General features: G+C 38.9%; 1 protein-coding gene across 1 annotated transcript in view; it reads right to left on the bottom strand.

Annotated features, from left to right (window-relative positions):
- The window catches only part of clcn2a (chloride channel, voltage-sensitive 2a), a 53,420-nt gene extending 33,578 nt beyond the window's left edge, over positions 1-19,842 (bottom strand). Inside the window, exons 1-2 of the mRNA XM_067362416.1 lie at positions 19,397-19,842; positions 2,167-2,320 (exon numbers count right to left, since the gene is read on the bottom strand). Of these exons, the coding sequence (XP_067218517.1) occupies positions 2,167-2,320 (154 nt within the window). The 5' untranslated portion in view covers positions 19,397-19,842. The remainder of the gene's footprint in view (positions 1-2,166; positions 2,321-19,396) is intronic.
- Positions 19,843-20,161: the final 319 nt, after the last annotated feature.

Below are 20,161 nucleotides of genomic sequence, written 5' to 3'. Positions count from 1 at the left end.
TTTTAATCTACACAGTTTACTTTGAAGACACATTGCAGACCTTCCGTGTTCTACATCAGAACGCAGACTCATTATTGGCCAGCAATGCAAACAAGCGTCATGATGCTCACGTGAACAGCGTCAGGCAATAATGAGCCGGCATTCTGACGTAGAACCCAGAAGCTCTGCACTGTGTCTTCATCGTAAACAGCTTAGGAGAATGACAGGGTAGAAAAGAAATGGTTGAATAAATTTGTTATTTTTGTACACAAAAAATATTCTCGTCGCTACATAACATTAAGGATGAACCACTGTAGTCAAATTGACTATTTTAATGATGTCTATTATTTTTCTGGACCTTGCTTGTGGTCAATTCATTGCTTTCAATGGGAGATAAAAAACCTCTCAGATTTCATCAAAAATATCTTAATTTGTGTTCCGAATATAAATGAAAGTCTTACAGGTGTGGAAGGACATGAGGGTGAGTAAATTTCATTTTTGGGTGAACTAACCCTTTAAGCTAGTCATAAATCAAACACTGGCTGCTTGTTGGAACAGCGGCCGGTGTTTGAATTATGAAGTCGATCATGGGTTCTGCCTCCCCTAAAATGAAACAAAAGGTTGGGGGGGCTCAAAAGTATGTATTCCTTTTACATAAAGAAAAAAAATTTAAATTATTAAATTATTATCATTAACCACGAAAGTTAGTCATGTTCGTCTGAGGGGTGTAAGATTGTTTCTTGTTCAAAAAGCCATTTCACTTGGACATACATCACAAAGATAAGATGATCATAACTTTGGTTTTAATGCTGACTTTAAGTTACCATTTAGCAACTGCAGTTGCTAAAATTTGGTTTAGCACTACAAACTTAAAGCCTGAAATCCAGAAATTTAATGACAAAAATTTCACAAAAATGCTGACCCATTAAAAATCACTGAATAATTCTCACTGACACCAGCCTTCGAAACACAACATAATGCTGCAACAAATGTTGGGATACGTTAGATCAGTGATTCTCAATCGGGGGGCTTGGGCCAAGTAGGGAGCCTCAGAAAACTTCCAGGAGTCCCACTAAGTCTTAAAATGATTCAAATTTATGCTACATTCACACTGTCAGTTTTTGGGATTGACAACCACATTTACTTACAGGTGTAAGTCTCGAAATGTCCCGTTCACACAATAACTTACAGTAGCATCTCGAATACTTTATGAACGACGGGACGGGAGTCAAGCCGTAACCATAGTGACAGTGATCAAAGTAATATCAAAGATGGTGGCATCCGTAAAACTGAAAAGTCTCATCACTTTTGACACAACAAGAGTCCAATTGCGCTGCAAGTTCATCCATCAAATCTTCATCAACCAACAGCAGCGTTTATATCTGGGTGGAAATCAAAGCATTTGAGTCGCTCGTAGAACACAAAACTAACAGAAACAGCTTTGGTGGAAAACAGTGACTGGATTTTGGAAAATTGAGAATTTTTAATAATTATAGGTGTAAGTTCAGTTATAGAATACAGTTGTCACTCCCTTAAATAACTAAAATGTGTGTGAACAACTGTATAAAGGACTCAAATACAGGTCTGACAACAGTATTCTTCAGCTGTGTGAACATGGCCTTAGTTAAATTACCAGAATCATAATTAAAATACTAAACACACTAAAAGTAAAGATGTAAAACATTAAAATTACATCATACTTTTGGGTTACAGAAGTACTAGAGGTACATATCAGCCCTCTGAATACTGTCCTGGGCAACAGTGGGCCTTGGAGTCAAGAAGGTTAAGAACCACTGTGTTAGAAGGAGAGGAAAGTAAGGGTGTTTCAATTCTGTAGGAAAAAAATGAATCTTCATGCAAAGCTCTTCTGCCACTGGCCTGACCAAGAGTCTAGATACATCACGCAGCCAGAGTAAAGCTCTCATCTTCGGTCAAATCCCTCCCACTTATCTCCAGCAATGGCCTCACCTAATCCCCAATTTCAGCACATTCTCTCTAACTCTTTTACCTGCTGCCCTTTGTGACCCTTTTCTTCTTTCAGTCCCTGCTGCCCTTCATCACTGTAGATTTTTGCTGGCTCTGCTTTCCTTGCTTTACTCTGTAGCCACCACTACAAATAGCAAGCTATGACGTTAGCAGAACAGCCAGCAAGCTGTTGGTGCGCACATATGTACACAACACACCCACCTTGACACTTGGCACACGGATTCTTCTCATACTCCAGCAGTTCTGGAGCCTGGCCGCGCACACTGGTGGTCCTTCGCAGCGCTCCATCCTCACGCAGACGAGCAGCCTCTTCTTTGGCATAGGCCCCCAACTCCTGTGTATAGCGTCCATACATCTGAAATTGAGACAGGAGTGAATAAAGATTTTACCTGGGAAGGAAATGAAGGGAAACCAAGCCGAGAAGTGCTTCAGTGAAATAATGTGCAACTTAACAGGCCGTTCAAAAACCCTTTAAATAAATGAAGGTAGTCTGTCAGAGTTTTAAATTTAAGTGTATTTAAATTTACACTTAAGCATCCACATTTGACTTAACTGGGCCATAGAAAAATCCTTGCGATTGTTGATTCACTCTTATTCCTTTGGAAAAAAGTCCACCTAACTTACAAGACTACAAGACTTATGAATTGTTCATGGTGTTGTTGTCGTCTCATGCACATTCTTCAATCTTTCATGGAGGGCTGTAACTCTTCTATAGTTACTGTGAGCATTTTAGTGGTCTCCTTTGCTAACAGATTCACAGGTGTTCCAGATTTTATCACATTTTCTAAAAAAACACATACTTGCCCTGACTGCTATTTTATATGAACCATGATGCAGTTCTGTGCTTTGAAAGTGCCTTTGCCCTGATGGTGCAATGTTTTCTTTAGAGCTGCACAGAGATGCTCCCACATACACCCAGGTGTGCTTTATTTTGAATTCATATACCTCATACCTCAACTGCAGATACACAGATTCCAGTAAAGTCAATGTGCCATTTCAGTTTCGTTTCATTGGAGATTAATGATAATTTACCTGTAAAGTAAGGTACTAAATGCTTATTCATTCAAAAAACAGAACTTCAATCATCAGATAAGTTATGCAGTATAAAGATCAGATTAAAAGTGAATCTATGCACATTCCAGACAGTGTTGTAACCTTTTCTGCATTTTCCATTATGCTATGCCAGTAGGATTTTTTCAAAGACACTGTCTCATTTTGAAGGCTCCAGAGGTTGCCTTTGTCAGCTATATACATCATTGAGGCTGCATCATTTCAGAAAAGTAACCATTACATTTACATCACACGTGGTTCTGGATACATTAAAGGACAAGCAAGTTATGTTAGTGAATCATTGAATTGTTTACTTAACCAATTTGTTTAAAAACACTGATTTGTTTAGGAATGAAACACCACTACTGTGTGTTGCTCGGATGTGCTCAATGGGTAATTCAGCTTCTGTGACATTCCTAATTATAGACATACTAATAGTCAATGATGTCATTTGCAGTGCTTCAGGGATGAGTAATTAATTCCTCCATGTAAGACGTCTTCTACTTTTGTCTTTTTTGATTTTCAAATACCTTGGAAAGTTTCAATCAAATGTTATAATGTTTCAATTAATCTCAGTGAACCAAAGCAGCTGGAAAATTGTGCTTTTAGTGTTTGGTGCTTTTATTTGCAGTGTTTTTGTGTGTTAGTTGTCTTTTTTTAATACAAAAGATTGTTTTATTTTGACAGACTTCAATAAACTTATAAGATTGAGTTCATAGGTTAACATTTTAAGTCACAATTTTAATACTTTTGACAGATTTCAGCATCTCACTCTCCTTATTTGTGAGTTACATGATTTTCTATGTTAACTTAAAGGGTTAGTTCACCCAAAAATGAAAATTCTGTCATTTATTACTCAGCAGTGTATTGAACATCAGATTCGATACACTTGTTCATTGTGCTCCGATGCTTCCATTGTTTTAAAATCGGCCATCACTAAATAAGTCGTTATTTTGTTTTTTTTGGCGATCCAAAAATATTCTTGTCACTTTATAAAATATTAATATTGAGCCACTGTACTCACATGAACTGATTTAAATATGTTTTTAGTACCTTTATGGATCTTGAGAGAGGAAATGTCATTGCTCCCTATGAAGGCCTCACGGAGCCATTGGATTTCAACAAAAATATCTTAATTTGTGTTCCGAAGATGAACGAAGGCCTTACAGGTGTGGAACGGCATGAGGGCAAGTAATAAATGACAGAATTTTCATTTTTGGGTGACCTAACCCTTTAAGTATAATCAAAATATAAATATTTGCACTTACAAAAAAGATTTGATGCCGTAATAAAAGTAAATGTGAAAAAAAGTTCAAGGCAGTTAAATACCTCTTGTAGAAACTATAAATTAAGTGCAATACTGACTGTCATATCTAAGTAGAAAAATCAGAAGAAGAGATGAATTGTACACTTTTTCTTTTTTCTATTCTCCTGGAGCTCTACACATTAAAGCTAACAGTATCAAAAACAGTGCTGGTTGGCTGTGTTTCACAGAGATATAAGAACATAATACACCATCAGAATTTAAACTACTTTCACATTTTGCTGCATTGAGCTGTGACTTGATAATGTCAAATTGTAATATCAAATAGTTTAAAACAGTATGGTTTGTACGGTAAATGATTTTCAATACAAGTTCAGTTACAAAAATATTTTTGAAACTGAAACAAGCATTTTTCAAGCACCCTGTTGTCAATGAATATTTCATTAGTCAATAAAGCAGTTACAGATTATTTCACACAGACCCATGAGACCCTAAAGCAAACTGAAATCTATACTTTTTATCCTCAAACTGCCCAGCACAAGGTTTCTGAGGCGATCTCAAGGAGAATGTTATTTAAATGAGCAGTTCTTCTCCTTGAAACACACAAATTATTGCTTGTTATTTGATAAAGATGCTGTTTGTTGTTGGTTTGTGTTGTTTCTCCAAAAATCAACAATTTAACAATCTAAAACTAAAACTGCCATTGACAAATTAATTTTTACATCTGTAAATATTACTTAACACTCATTAAAACTCTATTTTGTATTATTTTTGCTATAATATTACAATCACTATGACAATGACATTATTTAGCTGTTTTTCACTGCATATTTGTGACAATGTAGGTCATTGTGTCACTTGCAGCATTATGAGCCAGCCTCTGCTTGTGTTCATTTTTGTGGCTTAACATGGGGAGTAATTGACATATGTATTTCTGGAGGAAAAAAATAAGAGCCAAAATAAACTACTACTACTTTTAAAATTGTTTGTGGTATTATTTGAATCACCACTGAGCATATCACTTTAGTGATGTTCAGGCTCTTCTTACAATTCAATTTTTTTTTTACGGTTTTATTCACTTGCCAAACCCAATTTTAGTCTGCACTGGGTCCATTTTGGACCCTGACTGGAGATCTGATCAATCAATTTAACATTTTTCTTTTACACCAGAAATTGTGCAGTGTCCTTTCAGCCAATCAACTGCAAACTTACAATAATGCTTTCAACAATTTTGTATCCTTCAGCTCAATTCATATTGAATTATGTTCAATTGTATGATTTTGTCCTCCAATATATATATATAAAAAAAAAAAAATCATGTGTGGGTGACGTAAGGGGGTATTTTGAGCCCTTCCCACCCATTGTACTCTGCCTTTCCCTATTCCTTTCTTCTCCTATCCCTCGTTCTTACAGTCAGCTGCTCCCACACAGGCACATGCCCACGGTGCTAAAGATGGAGAGACAGGAATATTGGCAGGTCCGTTGTGTAGCGCCACAATCCCGCTCTCCCACTCCCTCCTCCTGTTTCTCCCTCTCTCTTTCTCTGTTCTATAAACACACGGCACTCTGATCTGAGGAGCTCTGCCGCCAGCGGCACATTGAGATGAGCATCACGATTCCAGCAGACTCTCTCTTCGCTCGCATGAGCAGGTGCAGCTCATATAGAGAAAGCAAAGCAGCCCAGCGCAGATTGATCCACACCCTCCTCTTCCTCCTCTGTTCCGTCTGCCTCGTTTCACACAACCTTTGCACCCCTTTGTCACTCATCCTAAACATCTACCCACCTGAAGCCGTCGCCTGACACGCAATGCCTAAGTCATCGCCTTCATCAGCTTGGCACCCGTCCATCCTGGACAGCTTGATATATTAGTCTGGCTCAATTAAACTCACCCACAATTTACTAACAGAATGACATTTAACCTTAGCAACACAAACTGTCACATTCAATGAGCTGCTGCGACCAATCAAATCACACGCCCGAAATGCGATGCTCCTATCACAGGTGAGCTCCTGGCCTCTCTTTAAAATTAGGAAAAGGGTTTAGGTGACAAGCTGTGATAAACAAGGTTTACCCAACAGATGCTGCCTTATCACATCAAGCTCAACCCCGCCAACACTTCAGAGCACACACAGTCAATACAATAAGCCTCTAAAGTGTTCCCCTTCAGTATCCTAGCGGTCAAACAGACCTGCGGCATATTGACCAGGAAGGGCGCTGCAGACGCCGCATGCCTGCATCCCTGTCACTGAGCAGTTACTGGGCAAACGAGGCACATTTTTCTGTTCTTTCACACAGTTTGTACTAGAAGACATGTCTGGCAGTACTGCTTTCACATGCATAATCCAAGTTCAGTTACTGCTGTAAGGGTTAAAGACGTGAAGCTCTTTCTTTTTGTCCTATCTATTAACCCTTTGACGTGTACTTTCACGCCGATGTGATTAGAACATTCAATGCATCACGTGATGAACTGTGCGTGAGAGATTTGCTTTCCTGCTTTGACGGGCACTAAGCCAGAGACAGACTCACTTAGCGTTTTTCATATATCTCAACTGTGCAGTACACACTAAATGTCGATGGAAGTGGCAATAATCCTTTCAATTCAAACGTAATTTGATGACATGTTTTATTCACATGAAACATGCATTGTGTACATAATTATTAATTATTAAGTTCACTGGCCACTTCATTTTCATGTCTTCCAGGAGAAGTGGGTGAACGTATGCGTTAACAAGGTGATACATTCTAAAATTCTCACCTGGTGAAAGTCATATGGCGGGACCAACTAGAGGTCTGCATTAAGTAATATTACTTACTATGTCAAGGTTAATTCAGGCTCTCAAAAAATTTTTAAAAAGATGAATTAAAAGCCCACATATACTCCATTTTCCCAGTTCTGCTCCCTCTCACGCACAGTTTAGTGCATAATCTATTAAAAATGAAAATGACGCTTTCTTTTCAAGTGCAAAAAATATGTGCACTGTATTAATGACAAAAATTACATCACAGGGTCTTTTGGTGAGCAAGAGTGGAACTTGTATATGGGAAGTATACTTTTAGCTTAATAATCAATAATATTTGAAACACATTTTCTTCTTAAATAAGTGTGTAATTTTGCTGTTTGAGCAACCCTGCAATCCGGTTTAAATCCAATCCAAAGGGACTGGAAATTCCAGTCCCTTTGGATTGGATAGGTGATGCCTGGTTGAGTTAGTAGTGTGCTGAAACTCATGGTTATAAGGGTCGTTACATTTCCAAAACATGCTCAGAAGTGGTTGACTAATCACACTGGTCCCCCCGACCAATCAAAGCACAACGCACTTCTCGGAAGGAGTGGCTCCATCAAGACACGAACTCAACATAAGCTGAATCTCATTTCGAAGGCTGCATCGTCCGGATGTGGAATTTGAAGGCTGCATACGTCACTGAGGCGGTCTCATTTAAGAAAAGCCTTCAAATGCGACCTCCGGAGGATGCAGCCTCTGAAATGAAAGGCAATTATAGTGTTACTGACAGAATGGGAAGAGAGGTGCTGCAACAATGTAAAATATGTGAAAAATAAGGTGTTTTTTGAACATTCCAGCATGAAAACCTATTCTAGTAGACCCTAAAAACAAAATCAAGACTTTGAAAAAGTCATAAAATGGTCCCCTTTAAATTTCCTTTCTTGAAAATGGTATAAATGATTTTTTAAAACCATATGAAACCTACATGAATACAAAGAGTGGGTTTCTTAGAACTTGTAATGTGTTTTTCCTCTTTATCAAGGACACTTACATGTCATTGACCTATACATTTATTGGTATACAGCTAGCAAGTATGCTAATCAAATAGACCCACAGGCACACAAGCTCAAGGAATATTTCAGGTGGATATGAGTGGCCTGTGGCAAAGATCTCTCTGAAGGGTTTTGGAGTGTAAATGGAACCTTTTACCACTTCTGCCTCAGAGCCTTTAGCCAGCCGTCTGAGAGCATCAAGTGCCCTGTCCTGCGTCTCTAAGGCAGGTATGGCGCTCCACTACAGGGTGAATGGGATGTAATAGCTACTGCAATTAAATATGGCTGTACTGCAAAATCTTTGCTGTCCTTTTTGATTGTTGCTTGTCAGAATGTACAATATGACCCCATAGAAATCTCGCATGATGCCCACAGCAGACTGTGTGACATCTTTTATGTCAACTGTACAATGTGCATCTTAGCTAAGACTGTGGTCATGATTGACAGGCATGACTGGGCGTTTTACAGTCCCCATCAAATTCTGACATCCTTATTGACACACAAAATTGAAACGGGCTGCTAAAACCAAAGCAAGATCTTTTTGTCTGGAGTCTGTTTCAACGCTAAAAAAAGGCTTTCTTCAAAGCAGACTCGTCTTTTTGAAAGAAGATATCTTGTATTTTAGAATACAAGACGATAAGATAAGATAGAAGATAACAAGTTAGAAGTATTTTCAACTGAACGTCTCTGTTTTTCTCGGTCTCTTCTGGTCTATATCCACACACAGAGAGAGAGAGAGAGTGAGAGATAACGTCATCAGTTGCTGTGCTTCATTCTTCATTAGATGGGTGTCATAAGAGGAGTCACACCAGAGAAATGTGGCCCACATATTTTGACATTATCAGAACTCATTCAGCGAAGATACATCGCAATGGCAATTAGTCAGCCATCAATGAGCATGTCACATTAAAACTGCAGATTCTGCATTACAACTTATTTGTTTTTATGATTTGCAAAAAAATGTTTTAGACAAAAAACCATGGCAAAATCCTAGAAAGTGTCTTCAGCTTAGCTAACTGTACAGTGAACATGGCACATAAGCACATAAACAAAGAATTAAAAGCATGCATACACTGTAAAAATAATTTAAGTATTTGTCTTGTTTTTCAGTAAAAATAAACATCTAAACATCCTTTAAACACGATGCATTTCTTTGGGAGGCAAAATTGTGTAAAATAATTGGTTTCAGATATCTTTCAAGTGCCTCACTAAACTCACATCTATGTTTGAACATTTTTTCCTATGGGAAACTAAGTAAAAAGTAAAACTAATAAGTAAATATATCTTGTTTAATGATGTTTAGGTATTTCATAGGTACAGATGTTGTATCCAAAGTAACTTACAGTGCATTCAAGGTACATACAACACATGTTGCTAGTATGTGTGTTCCTTGGGAATTGAGCCCATGACTTTGGAGTTGTTAGAACCAGAACAGAGCTCACAAAACTTAAGATCAAAAACAAATGTTGATGCCATGGCATTATTTAAAATAATAAAAGGATTTGCAATGTACATGAAAAACACTTGCCAGTGATGGCAAGTGATGTACACTGAATTTAAAAAGTTTGGGGTCAGAAAGATTTCTTTTATGCTTAAGTTGCATTTATTTGATTACAAATACAGTAAAATAACAGTAATATTGTCAAGTATTATTACAATTTAAATTAACTGTTTTCTATTTTAATATATTTTAAAATGTAATTTATTTCTTTGATGGCAAAGCTGAATGTCCAGTCTTGAGTCGAGTGTCACATGATCCTTCAGAAATCATTCTAATGTTCAAATCATCTTACTGACCCCAAAGTTTTGAAAGATACACAGCTCTAGTTTTATTCTGTAGTCATAACAAGGTAGAAACGTCTCTGAAGATCATAAACTAAAACCTATCTCGGTTCTTGGCTTTGAAATATAATTTTGCAGATATTCTTGATAGGATGTTATCAACCCTTTTTGTGCAAATTCCTTCCCCTAGTCAGGGCATTTGATGTCCCATCTCTATAAGCAAAAAGCTTATCAAAACAAGTTTTAGATCCTCCATGTCAGAACTTCTTTAATATATATAATGGAAAAAGTAAGAAAAAGGTTGTTTTCGATTAGCATATAACACAGCCAGAAGATTCACGAAAACAACCTCTGTCAGCAACCAGAACTCCTGTTTCCCCAAAACATCCCATACAAGAAAAAAAGGCATTGATCCCATTACACCAACGACTCTTCTGCAATCCACCGCACCTGGAGTGGGCTGATTTGACATTGAGCCAGAATGAAGAATATTAAAGATATGTGTAATATCTTTACCTGAGGTGTTCTATTAAATTATAGTGGTTCAGGGCCAAATGGTGTTTCAGATGCTTGGATGGAGATCATGCGACTAAAAGCTGATGTGGGATTAAACTGCCTTCTTTAATCCATTTTGCAATCAAGTAGGTATGGCTGTCATTAGAGCTGTTGCCTTGCCTGCTTAAGATTATTCATTGCTTCATTTGTGGGGAAAAAAAATTATTAAAAAATCATAAATGAGGTAGTCAAATCATTGTGGTGAGTGATGAATAGCATCTCTCTTCAGCATATCATTCATTGTATGAACACTGCTGATCAATTTACATCCATGCATGACCAAACTGCAGGCAGTACCATTGGCTGTTAAAGACTTCCCACCCCTACATCTCTCTCTTGCCATGTTTGTTGGTAAAGTGTGAGGTCATTACCATCTTCCCGCTTTAGTAAGTGCACTGTAAAGATCCTCTAGCGGTGCTAAAAGCATAATCACATGTCTGTGACTGCGAGCACCATGCTGGTGATGTGAGGGGAGGCTGATGTCACACTGTAGGACCCATATCCTGACAACATCTACACTCTTTGATCTCATCGGTGGCCGAAATCCTCCTCCGCTTGATGGCGGAAACTGGCAGGCTATCTAAAAGCATCCGCTATTGCATATCCTCAATCTTGAAACACACCCTTAAAGGTCAAAACCAGAGGTCACACACCTTCACCTGCTCAATCTGAAGGGGAGTTTTAAGAGACAGTTCACACAAAAATTAAAATCATCATTTACTTGTATCCTTATCTGTCACCGTGACTTTAAGACATGTTCCTGGATCAACATATTTGTCTAAAAATGTAGTCTTAACCCTATTCCTACTAGAGGTTGACCGATTGTGCTGCAAATTAGGCTGATTAATAGGCAGGCGCAATTGCCATTCCACTGGCATAAAGGACCAGTTATACTTCATTTTCCGCGTTCCGCTGCATCTCGCGCACAGTTGAGCACACGAGCCTTTCAAAGTATACTCCTTTGTCCGTGAGTGCGGAAAAACAGATTTAGTGGACTGCTGTTTTGAAGCTCTCAAGTCACTCACACATGCCCTGTTATACACGCGGATCATCCTGCACGTGGACGGGATGTGCAAGCCTTTAACCAGCTGTAGTTTAGGCTACAGGTAGGCGCGGGTACCAAAACCTGGTAACGAGCACAGCGGCTAAGTTATTATACAAGCCTGCGTTGAATAGATAAACTCTGACGTTATTAATTCTGTTTCTGTACATTACTGGAGAATTTCTCTCCCTCTGAGGCTGCGTGTGAGACGGAGCAACTTACACTCTGCAGCCGTGCCTTGTTGACACACAGCTTCAACTAACAATGGCAGGGGAAACCAGACCGTTTTGAAAGAGTAATTACGTTGTAGCCTACTAGAATTGATGCGACCATGTTTATCATAAGTGCAACGTCATTTGCATGTGAAAGTAGAAACGTGCAATTCAGATGAAACCTCAGAATAGTTTTGAGAAGGTGCTTAAAATGTTGAGCCATGTATTATTACTATAAGGGCAGATGAATCGTCTTCGATAGTGAACGCAATATTGCGTGGCTTGTCAGTGATCTACGGCTCTGTTTATTAAATGCCGCTCCATTTGAAAGCAGGTGATGGCGATTTGGCGGTAATCAGGGAACCGGCTTTACTGACGAAATGCGCGTGACAATCTCATGCGATATATCGGTCAGCCCTACTATGAATTAGGTTACTACTAAGTTAATTTGACAGTCTAGATTTTTGATTACCTGTTTTGTGTATTTAATATTTAACATATAAATTATTTTTAGTCCAAACATATCAGCCAAAAAAAAAAAATCGGCATCATATATCAGCCATCGGATGCCCTGATTTCTAAATATCGGCATCGGTCGACCTCTAATTCCTACCCCTAAACCTAATCCTACCCATAACTTATCCCTAAAATCAGAGGGGAATGATAGGTGAATAACATTGATGTAGAAGCACCTAACCCTGGTTGTAAACCTAAACTTGACAAACAGTAAACTTGTCCCTTATATCTGATTGGTTGATTGAAATTTTGTTCCAGGATCAACAAAGATGTTGATCTAAGAACATGTTGTACTTGGTAAAATCACATTCACCTATCCTTATCATACCAACCCATCTCATTCCATGGAACACAAAAAGGAGATGTTAGGCAGAATTTTCAAGCTTTAAAATGAAATAATCCATGTGGCTTTTGCGTTATACTCAGAGCCGTCGCAAGGGCTGGCCGAGGTGGGCGACTGCACAGGGCCTCGCGAAATTCGACAAAGGTATCAAATTTGACAAATTTGTGGTTCTACCTTAATAATATAAAGGGTCGAGAATACTTTTGTGCGCCAAAAAAAACAACAACAACAACAACAACAACTTTTCAACAATATCTCGTGATGGCCGATTTCAAAACACTGCTTCGAAACTTTACAAATCTTTTGTTTCAGTGGTTCGGATTGCGTATCAAACTGCAACGAAGCCTTGTTTAGTGAAATCATGTGACTTTGACATTCCAAACCACTGATTCAAAGCAAAAGATTTGTAAAGCTTAGAAGCTTCATGAAGCAGTGTTTAGAAATCGACCATCACTAGATATTGTTGAAAAGTTGTTATTTTGTTTTTTTGGCACACAAAAAGTATTCTTGCCACTTTATAATATTAAGGTAGAACCACTGTACTCACATGAACTGTTTTAAGTATATCTTTAGTACATTTTTGGATCTTGAAAGGTTCAGTGACATTGTTGGCAATAAAAGACTCACTAAGCCACTGGATTTCATCAAAAAATATCTTAATTTGTCTTCTGAAGATGAACGAAGGTGTTACGGGTATAGAACGACATGAGGGTGAGTAATAAATTGCATTATTTTCATTTTTGGGTGAACTAAACCTTTAAAAAAAAAAATCCTTCCTAAGAAGACATTACATTCCATAAGGCAGTAAAAATAAAGAAACAGCAAACATATCAAAGCAGCTGAATACCAACAAGCCTCTATAATGGATTAACTTCATTGCAGAGCAGCAATTTTAACTAATCTTTTGGACACTGTCTAGACAAACCTCATGGTCGGGTGAGCAAAAAAGAAAAAGGAAAAAAAAAAAAAAAAAAGGTAGGTTGCATTTCAGTATAAACGGACCAAAACGGAGACTTTTGAAAATCAGTGGCGTTGCTGCCCACGTTCACTCTGCTCGTATCCTTGATGACAGTGTATACAATAACATGGAGACTGAACTGCAATCTTTGCTGGCTTTGTTGTAGTTTTTTAAGCAGCCATTGTGCACTTTAATTTAGCATTTTTTTAATACTGCAGCTGCCTACATGCACAAGAGGCAACTGTTTACACTTGTACGACATGCCCAGTGTGCATGAATAGTCATGTGACATGCGTTTTCGGTCGTGTATTGCAGAAGGAGATAGTTTCTGAAATGCTGTGAAAACAGTGTAGATGAGGATCGCTTTCATTTTAAAACGCTGTTTTAAAACAAAAACGCACTAGTGTAAACAGTTTCATCAGCGAACACAATCCCCATTTTACTCAACCCATCTTTCAGCATTATCATCAATTTTCCATCCTCTCAGACAAGTAAACAGTCACTACTATGATTTTCAATGGAAATAACATGCACCTGGTTTCCGCCACTGCTTGCCTCCAGACTGACACCTGTCTGTAATCTCTACTCAGCTCTTATCCAGTTCTCATATGTAAACCCCTGCTAGGGCTGCAGCTTTTCAGCTAGAGATGCTGGACGGATTTTTTGATGGATTGAATGCTGCCAATGATCAGACAGGGTGATAGCAGAGACTCTCCACCGGTCCATGCAGTTGGGGCACAGTGACACAGAGGAGTGATGTGTGCTAAAGCTAGGAGGAAAGTGTCCCCAGGCGTGCTATTTTTGCTAAGAGCTTTGTGGAAGCACATCTGGCTGTCTTGAGGAAGCAAAAAAGTGAGCTTCATAGTTCTTTCCCTTCTTCTAAACAATACAGCAAAATCTTCCAAAGGTACCGCCAGTGCAGATGAGAAGGTTTCGAAAGAAATAGATTCTTCGCGCTGAGGGGAAATAAATTGCAAATAGTGTGGGTATGTGCAATCGAGTGCTGCAAGATACAAAAGGCCACTAAAGAGCAGACTCACTGCACTTGTGATGCCCTTACCTGCAAGACCATTTAAAAGGCCCTTTGAAAAGATAATATCGTCAGTGCAATCACGAGTTTCAGTGCAAACATGAATCACTGAGCAAGGCCAGATTTCTTAAAACTGACAGTACTGAAAGCCATATTTGAGCATTTAGACTTGGAAAATGTGAGTCACGCAAGCATAAGCATTGCAATATCCCTGGAGAAATACAATAAAGAGACAATAAAATACAGAGTGAGCTTGTGCATATACTGAAAGAAAAACAAACATGGCATGGAAAAGCACACACCACAGACTAATCCTCCTTTGGCCAAATGCTTCCAGACTCGGGTCTGGCAGTGCAGCAAAGCACATCGTGAGGACAGTAAATGATAAAGACATCAATCAGAACGAGGCCCAACCCCTGGTCAAAGGGAAAGGTGTTGAGAGAGGCAATGAAACCATGAGTCTCCAGCCACCATTTTGTATAGCGCTGTATTGATCCTCTCACCGATAAGGAAAGCAGGGCCAGAAAAAAATGTCCCAGTTTCATTCATCACACACATGGACCCTGTGGAACACATCGTCTGGCCCTATAGGGAGAAAGGCTGCTCAGAAATAGCCTGAACTCAAAAAGACAAGATACGAATGCAACACATGGATCGGAGTGCGGCCACTTCACACCTACCTTCATTATGCAAACACATTTGTCATAACAGTGCAAAAACTTGCTCAGATAGATGGATGTTAGTGGGTGGGGTGAAGCAGGGGATTTTGGCGCAGAATGAGAAGACTGTACCCCATACCGACCGTTTGAACGTGTCCTTCTCCAGTTCTCCTCCTCTTCACATCTGCCTGAATATAGAGATATCCCTGTCAAGTGCTCCAGGGTACAGCTGTCAATCACAATGTGACAGAAATGGGGGGAAACTGGTGCATGAGTCAATTAATATTCAGAGTGGATCTACATTTAGTCCACAAGTGCAGGAGTAGGAGGGGTACTGAGGGGATGAAGCGGAATGAAGGGGGGACTTTGATGATGCCCTTAAACTTGAAATATGATTGAACTCAATGCAAATGATGCCATTAGTTATGCTTCAAATGTTATTGTGGACTCGCCAGAACCACCACCTATCAATATACAGTTGACTTAATTAGCTGGAAACGGCGTATGCTATTGTTACAAATGTCGAGCAACACACATAAATTAAATATAAACCGTCTTTTAGGCTACACTCCTGGCCTACAACAATTAGGCTATTACATTCTCGCCGTTCAACTTGAATTATCCTCTACTTAGGCAATTCACAGGGTAATTTCATTCATAAAAAAATCCACACTTTTACACTCAATCATACTTGTACGCACCTCTGCGGATAAAACATCTCGTTTCGAATCACGTTGACCAGCAATACTCACCAGAGTTTGCTGGTACTGAAGCACGCGTTGCTGGGCTCGGTCTCGCGCCATTACGTTGAATATAGCGGGAGTTAAGTATTTAAATGCGATACGGTATTCCCAAACACCACAAGATCACCTCCGCATCACTGGGACGCAATTCAACAAGCAGCACAAACTGAGTAACAGGTCTTTCTCCGCAGAAATCAGCCAAGCAGCACATTCAGCTGTCGAATGAACTCTTCCTCTGCCCGCGCGCGCACTGCAATATATGCCTTAACACGCTGAAAACCCGCTTTGTGTGGGAAGACAGGGGTTACTACACTCCATACCTGTTGACTCGATTGTCAAAAATCAATAGATGTATTTTTCTACCTCTGTGACTAATCCCTATTTTGCACTACCGTGAACTCAAGCACTTAACGCGTACTAAGCTTTTTATGACTTTATGACTAAGTTTTAAACGAATACAGTGCAATTCTGTACCAAGGCAAGAATAGGTAGCCTATGTATTGAGTTCATTCAAAGTTCATACTCGAATTTATTTCAAAAGTACTAAATGTTTTCAGTTGAAACTGGGATACACTTAAGAAATCAATCGATCTGTAATGACACAGAACATCCTCACTTTAAAACCTGTGGAGAGCCGGTGGGCAGTTCATTACACCTCATTAATATTACTTGTGCTTACAGTAAATACTAAATATAGATAGGCTGCATTTCAAGCGCAGCCTACAAGCACCAACAGCTCAAAGGCTTCACAGGATGAAAGACAAAATTCCTTGGAGAGAGAGAAAGAAACCAATAGGTTGTTAAACAGATTTCCCTACAGAGATAGAAACTGGTAGGCTGCTTTTGGGCTCAGTAACAGGTCCACTGCCAGCTCAGGGAACAGCAGGGGCACAGGCTGGGATGAAATATGAATGTATCACTGTGAATTCTGACAGTTTTCTTGCAACACTGCAGTGTTTTTGTGTATGTGTTCAAGCTCTCTCTCTCTCTCCCATCCATGCATGCTCATCCAGACATTACTCAAAACTGAAACATGTCTTTGTTTGTGCAGCAGTTCTAAAAAAAAAAATGATCGCAAAGTACACTGTCAAATCTGGTAATCTACCTCTATTACTTGTGTCACATTAACATTTCTTCACAGACATAAGCTATTTCTTATTACAGTTCACCCAAAATTACAAATTCTGTCATCAATTACTCATCCCTTATCATAGTTTTAATCCTGTACAACATTCTTTCTTCTGTGAAACACAAAAGATCATTTGAAAAAAAGAAAGAAAAAGTTTTTCATTCAATGAATGAAAGTCAGTGTGGTCCAATGTGGTTTGAACCACAATGTTCTTCAAAATATCTTTTTATGTGTGTGTTCCACAGAAGAAAGAAATTAAATTTTTTAGATGACCATAAGGTCTTTTTAAGTTTAATAAGAAGTAAATAAACACAAGACCTTATTTCTTTCTTTCTTGGCAACGCACATCATAGTCATACGAAAATGTTTGGACAGGTGAGCATCATCCATTGCTTGCATATTTCTTTGAATTGGGTGTTCCAATGCCCTCAGCGTTAACACACTGACCCAATTCGATGCATCTTCCACAAAACTTTCTGTATGTTCTTTTAATGAATTGTGGAAGCCCAGAAGACTTCAAAAGAACATCTTGCTCATCGACTATTTAAATATGGGTCTGGTTGAGAAAATGAGAGTTGGTAGGGGTGTGAAACAAGGGTCGATATTAGATTACATGCTAGTACATTACCATCCCAGACACGGAATAAGACCCAGTGTGCATTGAAGTCAATAGCATGTGGCTCAATACTGGCCTGCAACTAAGTGGTTTTAGCTCATTCGCAGTTCTATGAGTGTGAATACATTAAGCATGAAAATAAACAAAACTTTAAAACTGTATTTCAGAGTTGCCAAGTCTGTGGTTTTGCTGTGGAATTGGGCTACTTTTACACTGTTGCCACGGGTTGTTTTTCTTGTCCGTGGGTTGAAGCGACCCCAAATAACATGATATTTAGCCCCTGGAATGCGAATTTTACCAGGGGAACCTCACCAGAAACGCGGATTTTATCCCCCGGAACGCAATTTTTTCCATGGGACACTCCTGAAACGAGATTGTGCTAGTTTTGAGTAGCAATTGGGAGGGTTTTGTTGTGAAAACCTGGCAACCCTGCTGTAGCCTATTTTTGTTTGTTTTTTCATTTGAACAGAAAAAAGAATGGAGAAATGCTATAAATTGACTGTACATTTAACTAATTAACTTGATTTTATTTGCATATAAAATAAAATGTTAAATAAAAAAACATGTAATATTATAAAAATATTGTAAAATATATATATATATTATCATAATCTTTAGAGCAAAATATTACTATCATTGTGTTTTAAAGTAATGGTTACTTTCCCTGAATTCCCTGATCAATCAAATTTGTTTAGATTTTATAACAAAAAAAATCTTATTTTTTAATCCTTATTTATTTATTTATTTTTTTTTTTCAGTTATAAAGTTTACTGTATTACATTAGTGTCATGGTTCCCTGATGGTGTTATGTTTGTGTGAGCAACACTGTTCTCTGTCTTTAAGTTATTATTAGTCACTGCTGCTAGAGGCCAATGTTGCCGAACTTTAAGTCATCATGTGGCCTTCCAGTGTGCCATCTGTATCTATCAGCACAGTTTACTGTAACAAATCGATTTTAATAGCTCAAATAGGCTGGTATAATAACATTACATCATTTAATGACATACACATTTAGGAACTGAAACATATGGTCACCAAAATGCCATCCTGTACGGCTTGTAATATCATCAGTGTATTTGGTAAAGTTCTTTTACTATAGTAAACTGAGCTGCCATTTTTTGTTTACCATAAATTTACAGAGTATAGCTTGCAACATTTGACTTGATATCAACTCCTAATGATACCAAATCAAACAAGTTAGCATATGAAGATAAAGTTTGTCTCCAAGTTATGTGATTTTGCCCACTTCTGAACTGTGAAGTGAATTTATCCCTTAAGATGGATGCAGAGGTGGAGATATCGATTTGTGTTTTGAATTATGTGGATGCAATATCAATTACATTTTTGTTCTTTCCTCTTCAGATTCCTCCAACATAAGAAAGGACCTTGAAGGGACATTGGATCTAGATACATAAACGACTGAGCCCACAGGGTTTCTTGAAAGAGATAGGACATCATCTTATTAAGCCGGTCTGACAAAATTGTGCCTATTTGTCCTCGTTAGAGGATCTAGACAAGAAAATCAGGCGTATGTTCAACTCCCTGCACGAATAACACTGTGCCCTTGAGCCCCACAAGATAACCAAGTCGATTAAATGCCCTTCGGAATAAGAATGACAAGCAAAAGCTATAAAAGGGCGAACGGGTTGTTCTGATGGCAGTTGTGTGACTTCTGACGCGCTGTAACAGCGCAGTTTATCGGCAGCAATATTGGAACCCTTAACAGGTTGCTATTTCGTCTTTGGCGGCTACTTACATTTTTCCGCGCCGGCTTTAGTCTTGGAAAGAGCTCCTCTCGAACGCAACAGTCCAAACGTCACCTTCGCCGCTCCATTTAATGACGCAAAATGTAAGAAATCCCCACACAATTAGAGCAACGCAATCAAAATCGAGTAATGACGTCAGTGCTGTTAGGTCTCAATTGTTCGTCTAGACCATCGAGATACTTTCTGTATAATTGTCCTCGCCAGTGAATTGGCAGTGCCCTGTTGCTGATGCCTCGCGCTCGTCTTCGCCTCTGACTGGAAGCTAAACTTCAAAAAAAGAAAAAAAAAGAAAAAGGAAAAAAGCCTAGCGCTTTCCTTAACACATAGGCTTCTTGACGGTGTTAATGCATCACCTAAACGGTTCAGATTAGTGTGCACTGCACGCGCTGAAAGGTAAAGGAGTAATTAAGCCGGCAGAGCCTGGGGCGCGTGCACTGGCCAGGAATTGATTCTGTGATGCAATGCGGGTTCCGTCACTCGTTGTAGCGGGTTGACTCCACTTCTGTTCCTATTACCTGTCATTAATGCCATGGAATTGCGCATTTTTCTTCACCAGCGCGTTGTGCTGATGGTATTTTGACAGAATGTTAAGTTTTAAAGACAGTAAATGCTTGTTCAATTCACTAAGTGTATGTCTCTATGTATCTATGCGGGTTCTGTCACTGGTATAGCGGATTGACTCCACTTCTGTCCCGGCTAAATGCCCGTCATTAATGCCAAGGAATTGCGCATTTGTCTTCACCAGTGCGTTGCTG

Source organism: Chanodichthys erythropterus, chromosome 16 (genome assembly GCF_024489055.1).
Source record: "Chanodichthys erythropterus isolate Z2021 chromosome 16, ASM2448905v1, whole genome shotgun sequence".
Lineage (NCBI taxonomy): Eukaryota > Metazoa > Chordata > Actinopteri > Cypriniformes > Xenocyprididae > Chanodichthys > Chanodichthys erythropterus.
The sequence above is the reverse complement of the archived record's forward strand: the minus strand, read 5'-3'. Positions and strand labels throughout refer to the sequence as shown.